Genomic DNA, 22,342 nt, shown 5'->3' with positions numbered 1-22,342 from the left:
TGTGTTCATCACCTTACTAGAAAAACAATTCAATTCTACAAACTCCCAAATTCACTCAACACAATAGCTCTCAACCCCCTAGCTACAGCTCAATGAAAAGTGCTGACTGAGCTGTTTCATAGTATTAGGTATAGCAGAACTCTCCTTCCAAACTGAGTCTTTTAGGAGCAAGAGGATTCTCCAGCCTTGCAGCTCTGACAGAATCACCCATAACTCACAGATACAAAATACCATCAGATGGCACAGAGGTTATTGCCATCTGCAGAATTGTAAATCATTTGAACAAAGCTTATCCTTTGCTGAGAACTTCAGGCTGAAATCACTGTATGTACAGGATCCCAGTGTCTTACACAATGTATGAAGACTGTACCTTTAGCTCCTTTATTTAACCTTGCTGCACAAATGAGTGAACCCTGAACAGGCTGCTCTTTCCAGAAGGAAACAAGAAAGATATCTCTTGTTGCTAGTAAAAGCACTGGTAATTTGTTATACAGGAAGTTTACACCTTTGGGGTACCAGTTTGCCATTTGATAAACCATGTGGATTAAGTGTGAAATGTAATGTGGCTGAAATTCAGTGGGATATGATATGGGAAAAGGCAGTGAAATTCAATGGAACATTATTTTTATGAGCACTGCATGTCCAGGACCTTGACCAATACACAGGCTATGTTATCTCTTCCATTGTGATTAAAATACATAAATCACTGAACATCTTTCAGATTAAATTCACTTTCAACTCCACTGTATGTGTTTTCAGTAACATGGCAACAGGTCCTTCCAAAACACTGCAACCCCTGCAATCTACTGTTTCTGTGAAGTCCCAGTGCTTCTGGAAGGAAAAAATTTCCCTTACGAAAGAACATGGGAAATGTAATTCAAAGGTTTCTGCTCAGAGCAGAAACATTTTGCTTAAAAAATGTACCCATCCTATTGGAAAGGAAAAAAAAATCCAAAGAGTGCAGGATACTTACTAATCACACAACATATGTTGAAATGAATCAATCTTACCACTTGGTTCCAAATGTTTTTTTAGTAAGAGGATAGTGTGAATGGTCAGTTGCAACATATGTTTAGTCTTTGACTGTAAACCTCAGACATTGCAAATAAAATGTTATTTTGATGCACAACTCTTTTCTGAGTCTTGGTACATCATTCTCAGTGAACATTTGAAGAAGTTTTTATAATATCCTGAAGTCTCAGTACTTAAATGAATATTGCTCAATTTGAACTGAAATAACAATGTTTCTTTGTGATAAAAAACAGAGATTGGAGATGAAAAAAGGATTTTAGCCACAGCTCTGGATTTGTGTCAACACCTGAAAATCCTTCCTGTGGATTTCAAAGTGTTCAGTCCAGTTGAGTTCTAGATGTCCCAAACAATGAACTTTCAATGCTTCATTTCAAACACTAGTCTAATTCTTGACGTCTTCTGCAACAAATTGAAGTTATGCTTTCCCTACTCTACTTCCATAACTTTATTGTTAGCACCACTACAATTTCTTTGCCTTTCCATGGATACTCTTCATAAAACTACATAGTGTTGAAAACCACTGTTGTCTTTCACCTTCATGCCCTTTTCTTTCAGCTAAAGTTTACATCTCTCTCTGCAGTTGATACAGTCCAAGTTCTTCACCTTAGACTTAAATGATATTGTGTGAAGGACTGCAACAGTACCTAGGATAAACCAGCTGATTTTCCATATAATCTATCATGTTGTTTTTTTCCACTGACAATACAGCTTCTTCAAGGATTTCAAGACTTCTTGCTGTGTCTGTGTGTGCTTGAAGAGCAATGACTACAGATCTGATTCCCAGCTCTTGGCAGAGAAGAGCTGTGCAACCAACACTTCTGGGAGACACTTGTTGCTTTTTACATGGCCCAGTTTTGAAAAACACCCTTCCCCTCTCTAAGATCCTCAAACTTGCCTTGTATTAAAGAGCCCCGACAGAGCTTGTCTTTACCACTTGTATTTGGATTTATTACCTCTCTGGAAAGCCATAATCCTCATTTCAGTCAGAATTACCTAAGCCTTGTTTAAACACAGGCAGGAAAATAAAAAAAAAGTTTCATTCTAATAAGGCAAAGAGTTCTCTTCTTGATAGAAAATTGGAAAACACATTTACAAAAGAGAAACACATCAAGAAAATACAGATGACAGACCTGACATTTAGAGTACTTTTGTTTTCCACCTCTTATTGAGTTTGTCAATTGTAGGTGTGGCAGGATTTTTCAAACCTAGAATTATTTTCAGTTTTCTTTTTTATTTGTTCCTCTCTTCTACTTCCCTGTCTGCTAAATAAAGAGATTCTTTCTCTCCCCAAAACTTGCCCTGTCATTTATAGCATCAGCACAATTTCACAAGAAAATGTGTGAATATTACATTTTTCCTCTTGAAATTCAAAGTATTTAGGTAAATGACCTACTAGTAGTTAGCAAAATGAGTTCACCATCTTGGCTCATCTGTAGGAGAGGTATCAACAAAAATTTCTGGGAGTATGAGAACAGACAAGCCTTTTGTCAGGGGATATTCTGCAGACCACTAAATTTATGCCAGATACTACCAGTTTTGTGGATTTCTGTTTCTATTCATTATTGCAAAATAAATTAAAAAAAAAAAACAGTTCATTTTATATGCAGTGCATGGCTATCACTAAATTAAGAAACCAATATGCTTAGAAGAGGTGGCTTTGAACTGCACTCACATTCACCAGGTGGCACTTCTAGAAATCACAAAAAGGAACTGCAGCAGTCATATTCAAGAAAATATATGAGCAACAAGCCTCTTCATGTTTTAGTTTACAATTATGTTAAGTCATATGTGGATCAATTATATGAACGAGGTTAGTTTGATGATGAAAATGAAGTTTTATTAGTTAGGGCTTTTCTGGCTCACACTTTTTCCTTTCCTGATCCATCACTGTTGCTTTGTGTTGATGTGTATTTTTATCACCACAATCAGGGAGTTGATTCCTTCTCTGAAAGGGAATCTAGGCTAATGTCACTTTGAGTCAGTAGCTGATACCTCAAAGAGTGGCAAGGAGTCCTCAACAAAAGCACTTTGTTCATTTGTGGAAGTGTTGTATGAAGGTAAAATTTAACACAGAGAAAAAACTACTGACCTGCTGGGCTCAGATGAAGTGCTGCTTGGACCAAAAATGGAATTCCATCCATTCCCTACATCTGTAAATGTCACCTTTTACATTTTCCCTTCCTGCCTATGACAGGTAGTGGCTTTGAAGATCAGCACACTTGAACATGAAGGCAAAGAGTAAGCCACTGCTAACTTACAGATGGGAAACACAAATGGTAGAAAAGTAGAGCTGAGTTCAGAAGAGAAGGGGGACACTACAGAGATATGATTTTATAAACTCCATTCAAAAATACCATCTAACTATAGCTGTGGTGGAACCTATGTTGAAACAGATGAGCAGAAAGAGTGTCATCTACACAAGAGCTGATCTGCCCAGTTCTTACATGAGTCCGTGGAATTACAAGATTACAGAAAGGGAAAAGATCACACCTTTCCTTGCTTACCTGAGCAGGTATTTGGCCTATGCTGTCAATTTTTCCACAAAAAATGCATTGCATCCACAAATTTTTCCTTATAGAAATGCTGAATCTATTTTTAAGATTGTTAACCTTTCTGTCTCAATAATATTTAGTGGCATTCAACTGGCAAATTGATTTAATCCTTCTTGATAAAAGTTTCTGGTCTCCTGCTGCTTAGAATCTGGTGCTTTTCAGTTGCACTGAGTGCCCCCTTTTATCTCAAATTGCACATGAGGTAAATTGGAACTGCCTTTCAAGAGAGTGTTTGGGAAGAAAGGTACAGGAGGAGTTACTTGTTTTTTATAAATCTCACAGGAATTTATGCTGATCTTCTCCCTTCTAACCAGAATAAATTCTCCTTAAATGGATCTTCTGCCCCAGACAGCTCCATGTTGTTAATCACTTACATTTGCTCTGGACTGTGGCTGAGTAAAAGGATAAGGAAGAACTTAGTTTCAGCCAGAACTAGGCTATTTCCTTTGAAATGGGTTCAATTCTATATTTTCCACACAAACAGTAACTGAAACTGTCAGTCAATAAATAAAATAAAAGAGCTCTAAGATTAACACCTGATAACGTGAAAGGCACAAGGCTGCAAAGAAACTTTGCTCCTGTAGCTCTCCAAGGACCTCGTGACATACAATTAGAATAACAGAGAGTACTTTTTGAGCAAGAATCTAAACATGAGGGGAATGTGATGATGTTTCAGCTCCATGTAGCTGTAGTATCTGCAAATAGAATGGAAGATTAAACAGGGAAAAAAACAACCCTATCTAACAAAGCAGTTATTCTGCTGAGGCCTTCAGGTGACATTTTAAACCACCGGTGACCATGGAGTATCCAAAGGAAATAAAAGATAAAAAACGTATAACAAGCTTGTTGTTCCATTGAAGGGTTCTGGAGATATCATCAAGCTTTGCTGGCAACAAAAAGAACTTACAAAGTGAAAGATAAGACTGATGTACCTGCATAACAAGCCTGCTATTCCACTGAGAAAATCTGGTGATAGTATGAACCAGGAAAGCTGAGTTAAGGTAGTTTGCAGTTACAACAGGATCCCACAGTATGTCATTGCAATTCTTTCACCTGACTGCATTTTTAATACAGAGTAGCTGGAACAACTAAACAGTTTGTTGTTCTTTAAAAAGTACAATGGAGGTTTTATTTTGTAAGTTGCCTATCAAGTTTCTAGATTAGAAACTGGAAAGAGAGTGAACTTCCAAGTGTGAAGAAGAATTAAGCAGCCCAGTTGAACTTCCAGTTTTAGTAAAAAACCTGGCTTCAACTCACTGTCCATTGGTGTGGGCCTCAAAGGTTTAAATGTAACAAGGCTACAGTGAGGCATTTCCAAAGGAGAGGGAGAAAAAGCTGGAGTTACCCCTCTGCCTATGAAGACTAACAAAGGCTGCCTCAGACTACTGAGGGAAGCTGGAACCCAAGCAGGATCTGAAACGGATGCTAACACCAGGGAGGGGAGGGAAGCAACCAAGAAAGTGCAGAACAGCAAACTTCCTTCAGGAGTGCCAAGCAGAGGAGAAAGAATAAAGCAAATCTACCCAAAGAGGCAGATTATTGATACTGATGGCCAAACTTGGAAGTGCTGAGCAGCTGTGACTAAAAGCAGTGATCAAACTGCTCAGTTTTTACATTTCTAAAGGTTTTTTGTATTATATCCACTCAGGCATCAATCACAACATTATTAAACTACGAAAGAGATGTCAGATCAATGGCTGTATGGGAAACATTCTGAATGACAGGTTGATGATGGAACAATTCCAGCCTCCATACATTATTAAACACACACTAATGCTTCTCTCTCACTCTACCCTTATAGACTCACACACTCTATTCTCCCTCTACAGAATCTTTTTTAATAGCAGACCTAATTGTAGATGGATATTACATAGGAAAAACATGACTTATTATAATAAATAATAATAAACTAGTAAAAAAAAAATCAGACTTTCAACCCCTTGTCTATCCTCACATTATGCCTTCTGGCATTAAAATTTAATTTTAATACAATTGTAGTAGCTGAGACTGGGTTGTCAGCCTTAATCAGAATATTCAGAGCTATTGCTTTCTTGCTGTAATCTTGACATAATTTAAGCTTAGGTTTTCTTAATGTATTTGCCCACAGCTAGCACACCCAAGTAAATGATTTTTGCTCTTTTTGAGTGAAGAGGTATCTATGAAAAATACATATAAATATGGCAGAAATCACCCCTTTGGCAGAGTGTCTGCTTAACTCCAGATTTCAAGCAGAATGGGGAAGTGATCAGAGCAGCACATGTGCTTCTCAATTCATCAGCAACAAAAACTGTATTTTCACTGGCAGAAATCAATTTGATTTTCATAAAGGCAAAAAAGAATTATGTTCTTGGTGGATAAAGCACAAAGCACAGTAACTGGGACATGCAAATGCTGTAGCAATTTCTCTCCCAACACAGGAACACAGGGTCAAGGTGGCATAATGGCACACCTTTACCTTCTCTCTCCCTCCTTCCAGTGCCCTATACCATCCTTTGGCTTTGGAATCAAGCAAAGGAGGATTTGCAGCTTTTCCTTTGGTCTGGAATCTTGATAGTCTGACAGGCATCCTCCTAATTAAGGAGTGCTTGGTATAGCAGAGATTTTAGGTGGACAATTCAATAACAGGTAAGAAGAAAGTTTAAAATATAATAAAATGAAATTAAATACACATTCTTTGGGAGTTTGGATAGAAAGAAAACTTCTCATCCCTATCCATGGCAAACAGTTTCCTAAACTAAATTATTTATGCTTTGAGGGGGAAGCTTTACCTACCACAAGGGAAATGCAGCTGACTGTGAGTGAGTCTATAGGAAAAGTCCTTTGTTTTGACTGCTGAATTGGATGCTCCCAGGTGGAAGTGAACAGCCCTACCAGCATTAGCCCAGCCTGGGCTGGTGACCAAATATTCAAGTGGATAGAGGCAGCTGCCCCCTGGATTCCCAAGGGTTTTAATGTGTGCTTCAGGGCTGAGAGATCAAAACTCAAACTCAGTTTTTAGAGTCAAGGCAGGAAATGGTAGAGGCTGCTGTTACTCCCCCACCAAAGAGCTAAAGAGTGCTCCTCTGTGAAGGGAGATGGAATGGCTCCAGCCTGGACAAAGTATTTTAATCTTTTAAGGACCATCAAAAGGCCTAGTAATTCCCACAAGACACGAAGATGCATAGGCCCTTATGCTATTTCTCTAGCTCACTCATTAGAGAATAGATTTTCTGTTGAAGCAATGTTTTAGAAACCCAGTGTTCATCCAGAATCAGGCAAGTGTGAAGGTGGTTTTGAAGTCAACTTTAACTTAAGCGACCACAGGGGTCTGTTTCAGCTGAAAAATATGTTATGTTAATTAGCAAAATGCTTTGTCTAAGGAAGTGAACATGTGAAAGCCTTCCAATAAAAACTGCTTTGCATACTGCAAGCTTTTAAATTAAATTGGGACAGAGTTACTGCCAACAGTGTCTAGAATTATTTGAGCAGAATTATTTGTGACTTTTTGTCTTGTTTGCCTAAAAAAATCTGGCTGGTTTCTTGAAAGGTGGCTGGTAGCTCTTTATCACACTCTGTTGCACAGTTTTAAGGAACAAAATTGATAAATACATTCATAACAGAAATTTATCATTTATATCTTTTATTTCCCATAAAACCTAGTCCTGCTGAGGTACTCACAGTAGTATGGCTTGGACTTGGCACAATTCTTCATGCTTTATGCTCTCAAAGCTCCTCTCTCCGGTCCAAAACTCAAAATTCCAAATCAATGAAGTAAAAATATCTCTAAATAAATATTATCTCTAAATAGCTTGTGTTCCCCATGTTGGTTTTTTGTTTTTTGGTTGTTTTGGTGTTTTTTTTTTTCTGTAACAGAATACACACTGAAGAATGAATTTCACGTCTGGATGGACACATGTGACAAAACTATTACTGGCAGCCCAAATCGTGATTTCTGATAGAAGGAATTCCTAACAAGAGGAAATCTTGGTGACATCTATGATTATACTGCTTGCATGAGTACTTAAACTGAATATGGTGTGATGTTGTTTTTAACTGAGAGAAATCTCATATCTGATAAAATAGGGTGTCCTTTGAGATGCTTGAAAAGCCCATGGATATTGTAGCACTCATCAATCATTTACTCTTTCTTGCTCTTTAAGTTTTCTGCAAATGACTTAGGAGTTTTACAAACAGTAAACATAAGCTTGTATGATATACCTCTGAATGTACTTCAAGAAATTATCACAGGGAATGCTGTGACCTTGAAAGATCAAACTGTGTAAAGAGCTAGGAAAAGAAAGGAAAGATTTTCATTTGGTTGCAGCAACATGAGCTCAGGATCTCATTGTGACCCACTAAAGACCCACTGCCACTCAGAGTGCTTTGCCTGACTCCCCAGATGGATTTGTTACTGTAAGCACTGTTGCAGCGGTTTCCAGCAAGAAGAGAACATCCACTGGGAATTTTCTCATTTGCATTAAGATTGTGAGACAATGAGTGCAGAAGACAATGTCTGTTAAGAGTTATGGAATTGAGAATGACAGGCAGAGGGAAAAAATCATAGGAGCTGCCCAAATGCACAACCAGAATTCATTTTCCATTTCCTTGCCTTAACTTTTAAACATGCTTTGGAATCACAATAATTAACACATGCAGAAATTCTCTCTAGACCAAGTATTTCCTTCAATTTCATGAAGGGGAAAACACTGAGATTATTGTGATGTAATTCCTACTTATTTTGATTATTGAATACAATGTTTAAAATATCAGGAATAAACAATAAATCATCATATTTAAGTTTTTTCGGAAAAAAATACAGAAGTCTTAGATCTTAACAGATATTTCTAAAGAAGTGGGAAGAGACACTGGAGTTAGAATTAAATTCAACATATAAGAAAGAAGGAGGTGAAGAGAATACATCAGGAAAAAACTCAATACTGGATTAAAAAACTTTGTACAGATGCTGCTGTATTAAGTACCTTATTCAATTTTTTAAAAAAGCTTGAAAACTGTTTTCGTATAGATTAGTAGCAAGTAAAACAGCAGTGAAAAAAGGGTAAGTGCATAACAGAGAATGTTATGTAATTATTTAATGTAATTATTACATAAAGAGCACGTGTGCTAAAGATACAGAAGTATAATATGTATGCCTGTTTTTTTGCAAAAATTTACATTACATGCAGTGTGCACACATTCACATATCAAACCATCATCTATAGTCTGCAGTTGCTGTATTTTAGGAACTTTTCAGAGAGCTTAAATGATTTTAATTAAGAGGGGGTTTGCCTTTCTCTGTCTCTGGAGGAGTTAACTGGGTTTGACCTATACAGCTTAACAAGAAAAAATATTTGCTGAAATATGCATGTTTAAATACAATATACTGGAAACACAGCTGGCCTTCACCAAAAATCACATTTCCAAGCCTGAAACAAAATACATATGGCTGGCTGTTATGGTATGAAGTGAGTATTGGATTCTACCATAAAGCCAGAACTCTGGATCCCAGTGGTATAAAACTTTCTAGACTGACGAGCAAACAATTTAAAAAACAAATTGATAGAGCAGTACTTCCATAATTACATGAGAACTAGTACAGATAATTCCTCTAAAACATAGATCAGGTTTTGTTGGCCTACCATTTTACTACTCATACTACTTTGTCATTTCTGTTCTGTAATAACTAATGGTGACTGTATGATGGTGAAGCCCTGAAAAGCACTGTAAAGAGTAGTAAATTACCTTAGGAAACTCAAGAAGCAATAGATGCTTTGCAATAGGGAAAAAACCCAGTGATCTTACCGTTCCTGTTGTGCCCAAGGACAGGTGGTTCATCTGTTGGGTCAGAGGGCCCATCATGCTTGCTGGCTGCATTGACATAGTGTGGTCCATTGTTGGTGTTATCACAGCACCCTAGAAACACACATTATTTACAGTTCAACCACTCTCATATTGAAAAAAAAAAAAAAGAAAAAGAAAAAGAAGGAAAAAAAAAGGCATTCTTTAAATGAGTGAATCTGACTGAAAACTTGACATGAATCTTAAAAGACACTAATACATCTGTCAGAATAAATATGTTTTGTTCCTATTGACAACCAAGCTACACACATATATTATTTGTACTGCTAATGAGGCCATTTTATGTCAGCTCCAATTAAGTGTAATTTTTTACTTCATTGCTTCTGACAAACAAATGCATATGTTCTTCCTATGATAAATGCTACTGTACATTGCAAAATGCCTGTCATTTCCATTTTCCCATATCCTATATAGGACAATCTTACAGACAGAACACATATGTTCTTAATTTTCTCTGAGTTCTAAAGCCTTCAGTCTCAGAGATCTTCAGCCTATTATAGTAATTATCTTGGATTTTTCCAGTCTCTATTAAGAACCCTAACTCATGATATTTTACAACTGATTAAGGAAGACTAGCTATTGACAGTGAGTTTGGTAGTGACACCCATTTAAAACACATACACAGTGTTTAAAAGCTTTTTTCTTCTCTGCATGAAAAACAAAGACATTAATAACAAAGAGCATATGTACTAAAGCAAGGCTGAGACTTTGACCAAAAAATGAAGCAAAAGACATGCCAGAGGAGCTTTGGAGAGAGAGCTTCTTTGCCATTCACATTCCCTGGTTTTTGTTCTCCCACTCCCCAAGATCCCATGTTGGCACCATCATGACTTAGTGAAGTGTTGATTCTCTTCAGTTCTATGCTGTAAAGACCTATTTCCTGTGTTGGTTAGAGAAAGCCAGTCAGAAAGTGTGGTCTGTTGTTTTTCTTGCAGATAGTGGTATAAGGTGGTATTTCCAGTCACTTCTTCATATGAAATAACTTTACTTTGTATGCATCTTTCTGTACCCACATCACAACAAACTTGTGCAATCACATTCATCTGCTACAAAGCGTGAAAAATGTAGATGAATGTACTTGTTCAAAAAAATTGACTGTTTTTCTTTCCCTTTGAGAATACTGGAGAAATTCACTTATAAACAAACTTGTTTAACCAACTTGTAAAACAAGTTTCAAAACTCATAGCATCCCTGTTCTTACATGTCTGTCTCACATTTACATAGAACTATTTTTGCCAAGGATCTGATTAGAAGCTAAGGATTTCAAATTTTCAGTTGCAAATAAAAATAAAAATAAATAAAAATACAAAATTATGGGGAAATACTAATTCAATTTGGCCTCACCTTCCAGCAGTATTTTTTCAATGCACATCCTATCTGAGAAGTATGGAGTGTGCAGTCCCTGCAAACTCATTCCTTGCATGCTGTGGGGTAAGAGGAAGGTAGGCTCATTTTGGTCAGTCCTTTTTGTAATACCCGTATGAAATACATACACACTTGTTTCATGTCACAGAGAGGACTACATTTCTTGCATTGACAAGAGTCCCTAAAGAAATCTGACAAATTACAGAAGTTAGCCTCCATGGAATATCTGTCATGATTCCAAATAAATGCTTTGGAAACAAGCTGATCAGTGTGCATGGATCAAACCCGCAACACTTGCCACTTTTGCCACTTTATTTGCTATATTAATTTGCAGTGGCTTACATGGATTAATTTATTGATTAAGTCATTTAATGAATTGAGAACTACCACAATGAAATCTTCTCTTTGGATGAAAGAGTCTAAAAGCAAATCTGTGGGGCACACATCCATTCAGCCCATCCAGCAGTTCCTGTGTAGCAGGTTCAGTGTAAGAGTCTGAAGAAGAACTATGTGCAATGAAAATAAAGTTCTTGTTTTATTTCTAAAATTGGTGTCCCTAGATACCATGCAGCCAGATGAGGTGCTGGGGTTTGGACCTCAACTGCACTTCTTGGTTATGATAGGAAATTGTAAGCGCTATGCTCAGAGAGATCAGCATTTTTACTCTGTCAAACCACACGCAATCAAATCAAATTTGTCAACTGATAAACAGTTCTCAATTCCCTCTACAAGCACTGCTCTCCTTTGGCTAAAAGGTGGAGAATTGCCTCAGGACTTTCCATAATAGACAAGTTGAACTCCCACTGGTGATGTCAAGGAAGGTGACATCTCCCTCTCCTCATGAGATCCCACTTTGAGAGACGTGTCCAGTATAAAGAGAAGGTCCAGAGAGGGGCCTTGAAGATGATGAGAGGGCATCAGTGTGTGTAAGCATCTGAAGGAAAGGTCTTAAGGGCATGGAATCAGGCTCTTCTCAGTGCAGCCAGGCAATCAGGCAAGAGGCAACAGGCAGAGACTGATGCATAGGAAGTTCCTGAGGAGGAACTTCTTCACTGTGCTGGTGATCCTGTACTGGAACAGATTGCCCAGAGAGGTTGTGGAGACTCCCTCACTCTCTGGATGCAATCCCATGTGAAGATACTTATTGTAAAAGTATAGTTGGAGGAACTTGCTGTGATTATGTATGTGACAGACTGATAACTATTCCTGGGTATAAATTCAGGAACCTGGAAATTAAGAAGGGGCAGTGGTGAAGAAAGTCTTATGGTTTAGTATAACAAACACAACTGCCAGACACAGAATGGAAAAATCTGAGAGCAAATGTCCTTCAGCAAATAATTAAGCATGACAGGTATTACAAACAAACTGTTTAAAAATATGGACTGGAGAGAAAATATATCAAGGACAAAAATTTGCTCAGAGGCGGAAAACATAATTTTCAAATTGAAAATATATATATTCCTGTCCCTAAATATACACCATTTAATATGCTAGAAAAAGAAACTGGGGAAACAAATCAAGTATTTGCAGCTTTCCTAAGACAGCTTAATATGTTTTAAGCTGACAGTTACCTAGAGCAGAGAATTACATGCATTTCCCAGATCATTAATTCACCAGTTCAGAATCTTCTTGTGATCACGTAGGAAAGAAATTATACTTAATTAAGGAAATATCATTTGGTTGTTAGGGCGACACCCAGTCTACAGACCATAATGAGTTTCATTATACATGCTGTCAAGTCCATTCATATTCAATTTATTTAGTTGTAGAAGACAAAAATGTCTTGCATCAGATGTTGCCATCACATTAAAAGTAATTTGATTCTTTTTAGCCTATAATATGTAATTGCTGATAAACATCCAGTTGGCTGCTGGCAAAGGTTATATCAAACATATTGTTTCGTCTTCATCTGTTTGGATGTCTGATTTTACTGAGTTTGTAAATGAAAGGCATCTTAGCATTGCAAACTATTACTTAAGGCCCAGTTTAATTGCAAAAAACCTGTAGAAGAAATTGTCATGAGGTTTTTGTCACTGTCTTTGACAAAAAAAAAGTAGTAGGCCTCTCAATTATTTAGATCTGTCCTGTTGCCTCAGCATGATTGCATTTTTTTTAAATCCCACAAGAAACTGGTTATTACATTGACATTTAAATTTGGCAAGATATTCTCAGCATATGATTTGTCATACAACTGTGTTGATGCTAGAGTGGTTTTAAAAGAAATTAACAGGGCAAAGGGTAAGGAATAATCATACAGACGTGCATGTTTTTTGCAAGATTTTGGTAAACCTAAGATAAGATGACATACAGATTTGACCTCTTCTTCACCTTATTTGAAAGAACTTGCTGTTTTAGAATGCTTCAAGCCTTATGAACATACTTTTCCTATAAGAAAGTGAATGTCTGTATTTCAGAATATAGCCTACCACTTAAAAAGAGAGAAGTCAGATTTTAGTAACTATGGACACTGCTTACCCCTTCTATGGCAACAAACCCAATTTATAGAAAGGACACCAAATACAATTTATTATGTGAGGTAAAATATCCTTAAGTATTTGCCAATATCAAAAGGCATCAGCAAACAAGTCTATGTTGGTGCAAAGACATACGCCACCTTTTTCCTGTTGAAGGGTGGGAAAGTGACATCAGAAATAAAAAGTGTATCAGGAGGTTTTAGGAATGGAGAGTTCACAAGTTGAGATGCTCTTAGGGGCCAGTGGGAGGATGGATTTGTTAGTCACAGCTTTCTACAATAATGAACTGCATTAAAGGCTTCTATTTTATTCCAGTATTCTAATACTGATATTGGACTTAAGGGGAAATACCAGCTGAATAAATAGATTTTAAAGCTTATAGCAAGTATCTGTTAATTTTAGAGTTTGCTTTTCCTTTATTTAAGAAGTTTTAACAAGATAACCATATTTAGAAATTCAGCTTCATAAATAGTGGCCAATGTAAAGCCAATAAACTTTACAGCAGAAAACTTGCTTTTCAAATTTGTTTACAAATATCTTGTGCAGACATATAAGCACCAGGCCATTCCATCTGAAAATTTATTACCCTACTACCAAGTGAATGTCTTTATGTTATCGAGAACATGTTGTTTCTTGTGGTTTTATTAAACTGAGTGAAAGGATGACTTTCCTTATACTTATCAGACAGATGTATCTATCAGGAATTAAAATGAAAAAAATCAACATGCATGCTTTTTTTTGCAGATAAATGCACTCTCTTTGTACACTGAAAACATGATGGCCACATTTTGATTTATTTACTGTTCTTCTAGCCTGACTTGTCTGATCTCCTTGGGTGCCTCTTACAGACAGCAGAAAAACCAGGTCCCCTTGTCAGAATTAAGTCTACTGAACTATTCCAAACTGGTTGGTAAGGGCCAAACTCCTATAGCTGTTGCAGATTAAAAGGTAGCTTTGAAATCTTCTCTGTCCTCTGTCATCAGCTCTGCTGGGAATACTTGTTGATATTCCAAAACAAAGCAAAACTTATTTTCCCTTTCTCAGTGAAAAGGTAGCAACTGCCATGGCATTTGCCAGTTTATCAGAGATTAAATCATGATTTAAATATAGTGAAGATCAACAAACATCAGGTAAAAATGTATATTCTGCAAATCTTCGGATTTGATTTCATTTCCTTACACAGTTGACTTCAAAAGCTTGCTAAAAAAATGAGCAAGAAGCCCAAACCCTCCATTAAATTTGAGCAGCTTTAACTTTGGAATAGGAAAACCTGACACAGATCATCCATGCTGAGCCCTGCTTCTGTACTGAATACTAAACCACAAGTTCACATGGTAATATTTTGAATCTTGGGCATAAATTCAAATTCTTTTCTGACAACACCTTCATAACTTAGTTGAACCTCCTAGGAGCAACATGCATATTTGCTTTCTCTTCCTCATGTTTTTGCTGTATGTTTGTGAACTTCTTAGGTCTAATAGAGTTACTGTCCAAAAGTAACTGGTTTTAAAGGATTAAGAATCCAAATATAGTGTGGTAAATAAAGAACAAAGGTGACCCTTGTGTAGGCTTCACCTTTCTCACAGCAATTGCCAAGGTTTTTTTTATTGTTTCTTTCACACTGTCCTTCTTGCCTTGTATTTTCTGTATCCTAGTTTGAAATACAGCTTTTGATAATGTACAGATACTAGCCTACATGTACAATAGCAGATTAAAAGGATGTAGAAATGGGAACATCAAGATATAAGGAAAAGACAGTTGATGCACTAGGAAGAGTTTTATATTAGCAATTGTGTGCACAAATAAAGCAATAGCTGAAACGATATTGTACCAGTAAAAAATGTATTCTATCAGGCAGTACCATATGTCAGGAGTTTAGGCTTCTACCAGAGTTCAAAAAAACAGTAAATATCATAGCATACTCTGTCTGTTAATCTAAAGGGATCTAGCAAAAACAAACAGCATTTATTCTGCAAACAACAAACAGCCCATGTCACTCAGTGCCTAAGGTGACTTCTTCATGGTGACTCGAATCTTTCAACCCAAAATAAGGCCTCAAAAGAAAGGCCATTCAAGAAAGTGACAATATTTACAAAAATTTATTAATGGGAAATATACCTGAGTTCCTACAGGGACTCTGAAGCAAATTTTGTGAGCGCAGTGTGATACCTTTGCCCTTACTGTCTGCCCATGCAGGTTGGACCACAAGCCCATCTGCTTCTCTGCAGACTGAAAATCTGAAGTTTTCATACCTTTTTTCAACATGCCCCAGGAATAAAATAAAATTACTGGTATTATATGCAGGAATAAATGGGAGTATTTTAGCTGGGGTCTGCTATCAGGGAGCAGCCCAAGCAATTAACCTGTTGCAGTGGGGTATTCATTCCAGCAATTGCTGGAGAAGGCAGAGAGGCCATAAGCAGCTCTTGCTCCCTCATCTGACATATTCTAGCAAGGAATGAGAAATCTCATTTTCTTTTTCCCCCTACTCTTCAGGTTATGAGTATGCACTTGGCTGTATGATGGCTTTATGTAGCCACTCCACGTATCAGTGCTTTTGTATGTCAAGAACAGCCACCACGAACAAAAGAATCCTCACAACTCTCAACTAGGGTTTAGCATCCCTGGAAGACAAAAAAGAAGCACAAAGGTGGCAATTTGCCTGGGACATAACTACTGTAATACACAGATAAAATTTCTCCTGCCCTGCCCACTATCAGATTTCACAAAAGAAAGGTTTCAATCAATGTAAAAACAAGCAATTCCATTCTATTTATATTCTTATATATATATTCTGATGTGAATTAAATCCTTCCTTCCTCCACTGTCTCCCAGCAGCTGATGTGCCATCCTAGTAAATGGGAATCAGGAGTCTCTTTTCTGTGGACTAGTTTTTCTTAAAATCAGAATGGAATTTCATCTATTAAAGTTAAATCCAAATAATACTTCCCCTCAAACAGTTCTATTGTATTCCCTCCCTTCTTGTCTTTAGCCAGGTGTGAAAATTTATTTAATGACATATCCTAGTTCTAACAACGTGATAAATGGATATTATCAAACTATTATTAAAACACAAGCCAGCACCAGTCTTTAGCCTAATTTTTCACTTCCTTGTCTTAGTGGGTTTAAATTAAACTTTCAAAATGGATGCAATGTTTGCATCCTCAATAGTTTAATTTTACATATACATATATACACACAGGAAGACAAATTTTATTGCCAATTCTATTACACCCTTTCAGGCCAACATGTTTTTTCAGTATGTGGATAGGTTTTCTTTTATGTTTGAAACTCTCAGTCCAAGATTTATTATGGCAAAGGTAACTAAGAGCAACAGTGACTTGGTTTTTAAACATGTTCATGAGCAACATTTAATGATCAATGAGTGCAAACCTCTGTTATTGGCTGAAATTGCTTACCAATTTTATTTTACTCAGAAAAACATGCTTCTAAAAGAAAAAAAAAAAAAAAGCTTGACAGGAAATATTGCCTCCAGAGGCTGTGCTTTTATGTAGAAGTCCAGAGAAGGTTGGTGACATGAGAGCATGTAAGATGTGTTTAATGTAATGGGACCTTGTCTCTCTCTGAGCCTCAAGTTTTCCAGGCAAGGTGAGGCAGTCTGTGAGCTCCATAAAGGCATGACAACAGATGTCTGACACACCAGGCTGTTCTCTGCTTTTCTGGCAAGATTCAGAGCATAGGCCACTGCCAGGCACAGAGAGTGCTTAACTGGGCTGGGGGAGCAAAAGCCAGTGATATTTCTCCTATGTGCACTTCTGGCCTGAACACTGCAATGGCCAGTGACAGGGCAGCAGATGTGATCTGTAACAGATGTGCTGTGCTCTGTTTCCTGCCCAAAACCTGGAGGGACTTGCACTGTGTGAGCTGTAATCTAACAGCTGAGCTGGATGGAAATATTCACTCATTAGAAGGACAAACGCTGACACTGGGAGACAGAAATTATGAGGAACTGGCTATCAACAAGAGAAAAAAAACCCAAAAAACCCAAACCAAATAGAAAAGCAGGCTGGTATTAAATCCTATGTATTAAGGTCATATTAGAGGTAAGATGACAAAAATGACACTCTACACAATGAAAAAAGTGGTGTGTATGGCTGTCTGTGGTGTTAACTCCACAACACCACAAATACTTAACACAACCAGACTTAGATTGAAATATCTGAAATACCTTCAGCTTCCAAGAAAGTGAGGTGGTATCACTGAATGAAGTTCCAAGGAAACATACTGAGGGGCTAGGGTGACAGACAGCAGAGTGCTCCTCTGTGAGATCCCAAATACTTGAGAGGACCATGGGTCAAGGAATGGTTAATATCAGGATGTTTCCCTGCAACTTTGAGATATCAGAAAGGCTTTTGTAAACCAGAATTTATTAGAAATGGACAATACAAAGAAGCCAGCTCTACACAGTTGCTCCTGGACTTTGCATCAGCCCTTCCAAAGTCAATTCTTCAACATCAGAACTATCTCCTAGGCTAGGCCCAAATCAGAGCCATGCTGATGCAAGGGCTACCATGTAATCCAGGCACACAGCTGCATGGGGTGGGTAGAAAGCCACCTTGAAATGCTGAGGTTAATGTTGCTGTATCACCCCTGAACTCTGCTCCAAACACAAGGTCCATCCTCCACCAGGATGCACTATGGTGCACTGCCATCTGCTGCCTATCTCTCAGCTCCTTGTTGGCAGCTCCCACACAAAGGAAGATTAAAGGTATGGAGGGTCTGAAAATTATATGTCCTTTCCCTCCTCATGCCATTTTTCATATTTAAAAGTTCTGGAAAGCTGATGAGGACCAGTAATATGCACATAATCTTCACAGGAATCCTGTTTATCCTACCTATTAGGAAAGACAGACAGCAGAAGATGCTATAAATGAAACCCTGGGTGAGTAAGGATGCTTTTCTAACGATATGCTTCTGTTCAATAATAGATTTTAGACTTGAAGATGATAGACTGGGAAATCTTGTACTGAGCCACTGTTCATGTTATGTAGCAATTCAGTTCTAGATCACAGTGATTCATACCAATCTTTAAAACTAAAAATGTGCCCTTATTAGAGAGGACAAACACAGAAATCTTTCTCTCTGTCATGTTCTGTTAGATTTGTAACCCCTAATGTTAAACAAAGCCCTTTCTCACACAGTAAAGGAAAGAAAACTATTCCAACCTGCCTTTCCTCTCATTTAAACTCTAACATTTTCACAGCCTGCGTGTCCTGGCCCACATCCCAAACTGCATTTCATTTTCTGGACTTGTATCTCCTTAGGGGAGGCTATGGATGGAATCCACTCCGTTCTGTATTGGGATTTGTCCTTCAACTAGTTGAAACTGGCTAACTGGCAGTGCCAGCTTTGTGACAGACCTCAAAGCCAAGACTGAGGCACATATTTCCAATAGTGCTTTCATACCTTACATTCCATCATTAAAAGTAACACAAGACTATGCCTCACTCATACCTTTATAAATTTTAAGTGTGATTTTATTGACTAAAAGCTCCAGACCATTCTCTCCTTGTACTCTCTACAGCAAAAAGCCACCAACTCCTGGTTTTGCTGCTCCTGGACAATCCACCCTGCTTTGGATGATGCTCCCAATGACAGCAGTGCAGTTTGCACACTGTTTTGAATAACTGAGACTACAGGCACAATCTGAACAAACTGCAGAAGTGTCACCACCCAAAACTTCTCTTCCAGATGCACAAGACCTCCAGAGGCCAGTAAAGCTGATGGCAGCAAGCACACAGAGCATGTCCTTCAAAAGTAACCACATCTAAATCTGTGAAGGTACAAGTCATATAGATTAAATCAAATTCAAGCCCTTGGCTATGTGTCACTAGTCAGAAAAAATGGAGACTAGAGAGGGGAAACAGATTTTTAAGCTAAAAAATTGGGCATTTTAATGTCTCTTTTACTTTAAGGTACTTCCAGGGAAACCAGTCTGTGTGTTATACACTTAACATTTATAAATTTCACTTCTACCAAAGACCTCAAAGTGTTTTAGATCCTGTGTGATACATAGAGAACTCAGGAGCTGGTCTGTTGTCAGGGTTCTAGGATGAGTCTGGATCTACACCTGAACTTTCCCAAGTCCATGGGTGTTCAGATTGAGGGGTACACCTTGGGTCACCACTACTGCAGGCCAAAGAGAGCAGGTGGCTCCAATAACACACACAAGTCCAAATTGATCAAGAAAAGGATACATTTTAACTTTTGATTCATGCTGAGCAGATTTGAAATAAATAAGAGAAAATGGCTAACTTGAATCTACTTTGCTCCACGCTCCATTGTCTTTCAAAAGCAAATGAAAATATTGAGGAAAAGCAATTTAAAAGCAACATATGTGAGTAAATATTCAGTGTGAAAATCGTTCAACTAGTCTAAGAAGTACGCATGAAGAGTTCAGGAAAATGCAGATTATTAAACTAGAAAGAAGAGAGTAAGCCATCCAGCAAGGATTACTCTACTTTCTTTTTAATATATCTTTACTGATGAAGAATGACTAAATTGATATATTTTCCCTTTTGTTTTCCATCCAGATAAAGTCACTCTTGGGCAGAAATATTCCTTATAAAGTTTCAGCCTAGAGCACAATTTTACAGCTGAGTTATTATCCTTAGAATACGAGTTCATACTGGAAATGCTGGCAGCCCTCTGAACTATTGTATAGCAGTGAGCACAGCTGTAACATGTTAAATATGTTGAAAGTACATGGGGCAAACAGAGTGGCTCAGGGGCCTGGTAATGGAACAGGGAGTCTCAGTGCTGGGTCACCAGGTCTGGGCATTGCTGGGGCTGAAAGCTGTTATCAAGCAACAGCTGCTCAGTCTATTCAGGTATCAGCTACCCACAGAGAAACTCTCCACCACAGACACACACCACAGTGACTGGGATGTCTACAGCCTTCCCAAGGGTTGGGGAAGGTGGGGCTGCATCTCCACAGGTTAGCTCAGAGGTGGAGGGCACTGATGAGACAGAGGGGTGAGATTTGGTCTTGTCCTGCATTCTGCTGCATCTACAGAGGGTGTTCACCACCAGCCTATGGCTACTGGGTCTTCTCAGGGCACTCAATTTTGTCAGTAACCCCCCAAGACTGCTCCTTTTAGCACATTAGTGAATGAACCACACCCTTGCTATCACGCCACCAGTTTCAGAGGAACTGCCAAAGCAACATGGGCAAATGAAGTCAAAGTCTGCTGCTTCAGTTTTCTCTAAATGAATTTACTGGAGTAAATCAGGTAGCTTGCTCCAGGTTAGACTTATCCATACATGCTGCAGTAATCTCTACAAAAAGCTTTGATTTATTACAGCTTTTTTTTTTTTTTTTTTTATTCCACCATTTCCTACCAGCCACTGTGTACTAGTCCATGTGAATTCACAGCAAGCAGTCAGATCCTGACATATGACAAAGATGTTCTTATCTTCTCTGCAACTTTGTGGTTTCCACACACCATCTGATTTGCAGAAGTTTAGGTTGAAATCAAAAGGTTTTTAGGGCAGCTTTCCTGAATTTCTTTCAGCTATTTGAGCATTGTGGAGGTGTTCAGATTTCTCTGGAAAAAAATCTTTATTTTTTGCTGTCATCTAAAAATTTACTACCATTGTGGTCAACAGTAATTTCAGAGGTTGCACAAATGAGCCAAGAAAGAGCAGTTTGAGCTTTTTTCAAATTAATTTTCTAAACCCTACCTGAAGTAAATTCTTCAGGCTACAAAGCAGCTGGTGGGAGCTGCCTACTACCAAATACTGCTCTGAAAATGTCTCAGACAACAGAGAGCACCTGCTCTGGAACCAGAGAGGAGCAAGTGAGTCACTGCTGTGCTAAATGTACCAGAGTGAGTCTGACCCACCTGGATGATCAGCCTTCTATGAAGCATTGATCAGGCAGCTGAGGCTGCCAAGAGTTCAGTCACATGTCTTTTACATGAGGGTAAGAAAATACTTTGAAGGAACAAATCATAGAGCAAACTAGAGAGAAGAAGATCAGCTGGATGGTATACACATATTGCTGAGATGAACAGTAAATTATTTGGGGAAAAAAAACTCTAAGGGAGAATAAAACATCCTGTGAATCCAGGTCATACTTGGCACATAATTGTGACCAAAGAATGAAAAAAATTGGAGTTGTCAAAAAGCAGTATTTCTACCATATTTCAAAATGACATGTCATTTCAGAATTTATCTAAATTTGAAAGGGAAAAAAAAAAATCTTAAGATTAGTTAAATAACCCAGAAATGAAAACAGAGAGATTATAGATATTTTGTCTTTGTTCTTCTTCTCACCCTTTCCCCACTCCCTAAGTTCTCTCTGGGAATGGAGTCAAAACAACATTTTCCCAACTTTTTCCATGTCACTACCCTCTCTCTCTGCACATTTTCACTTGAAGACAAGTTTTAGAGCTATTATTTGATTCTTCCCACAAAGCCAAATTTTATTATCCACAGAGTATTATATATGTAATAGTCTTGTCAGTCCTAGCCAGAGGCAAAGGGTAGCCTCAGAGGTAAAGGAAACAAGAAACATCCAAAGGAAGATACATAGAAATGAGATGATAGGCAAATGGCTAATACTTCCATTTTTGTGGAGAGTTGTGTGGACAGAAAAATAATGCTCTAATTAATTCCAGAGTGACAGGGACTCAAGGGCTGGGTTCTGTGCACTGCATGCTTGTGAATCTTCATTATATGTGAAACCCCTTCCTCCAAAAACCAAACAAACCCTTGTTTTGTCTTTGACATCAAAAGATGCATCATAACTAACAGCAGATGTCCTGATAAACTCCAGTAGAGACCAACCTCTTGGCAGCCACATTTCTGTTCTGCAGTGACTTCTCCAGGCACACATAAAATCCACTTGTGGGACTGAAAATGACATGAAATGGTTTTCTGGTAGTATTTCCTCTGGTATTTTCTGTTACTATCAAGGAACTGCAGCATCATGAAGGACTGTCTTCTGGTCTTTGAGTTGGGTGTCACTGCAAATGACTATGAATTCAGGGAAGTATTGCAGAAGTGCACAGCTTGAAGAGGGAACTAGATGAAGCAAAAGTTTTAGCAGGAGCTGTTTGC

The 22,342-nt window shown here is 38.0% G+C and overlaps 1 protein-coding gene across 4 annotated transcripts in view; it reads right to left on the bottom strand.

Moving 5' to 3' along the window:
- The window catches only part of RBMS3 (RNA binding motif single stranded interacting protein 3), a gene marked incomplete at its 3' end in the record, with an annotated part of 438,647 nt that overhangs the window by 28,008 nt on the left and 388,297 nt on the right, over positions 1 to 22,342 (bottom strand). For all 4 annotated transcript variants that reach the window (XM_079301446.1, XM_079301447.1, XM_079301448.1 and 1 more), the window contains exon 11: positions 9,363 to 9,473. In XM_079301446.1, the coding sequence (XP_079157572.1) occupies positions 9,363 to 9,473 (111 nt within the window). The remainder of the gene's footprint in view (positions 1 to 9,362; positions 9,474 to 22,342) is intronic.

This window comes from Erithacus rubecula (genome assembly GCF_903797595.1).
Source record: "Erithacus rubecula genome assembly, chromosome: 3".
In the NCBI taxonomy this organism is placed as follows: Eukaryota; Metazoa; Chordata; class Aves; order Passeriformes; family Muscicapidae; genus Erithacus; species Erithacus rubecula.
The sequence above is the reverse complement of the archived record's forward strand: the minus strand, read 5'-3'. Positions and strand labels throughout refer to the sequence as shown.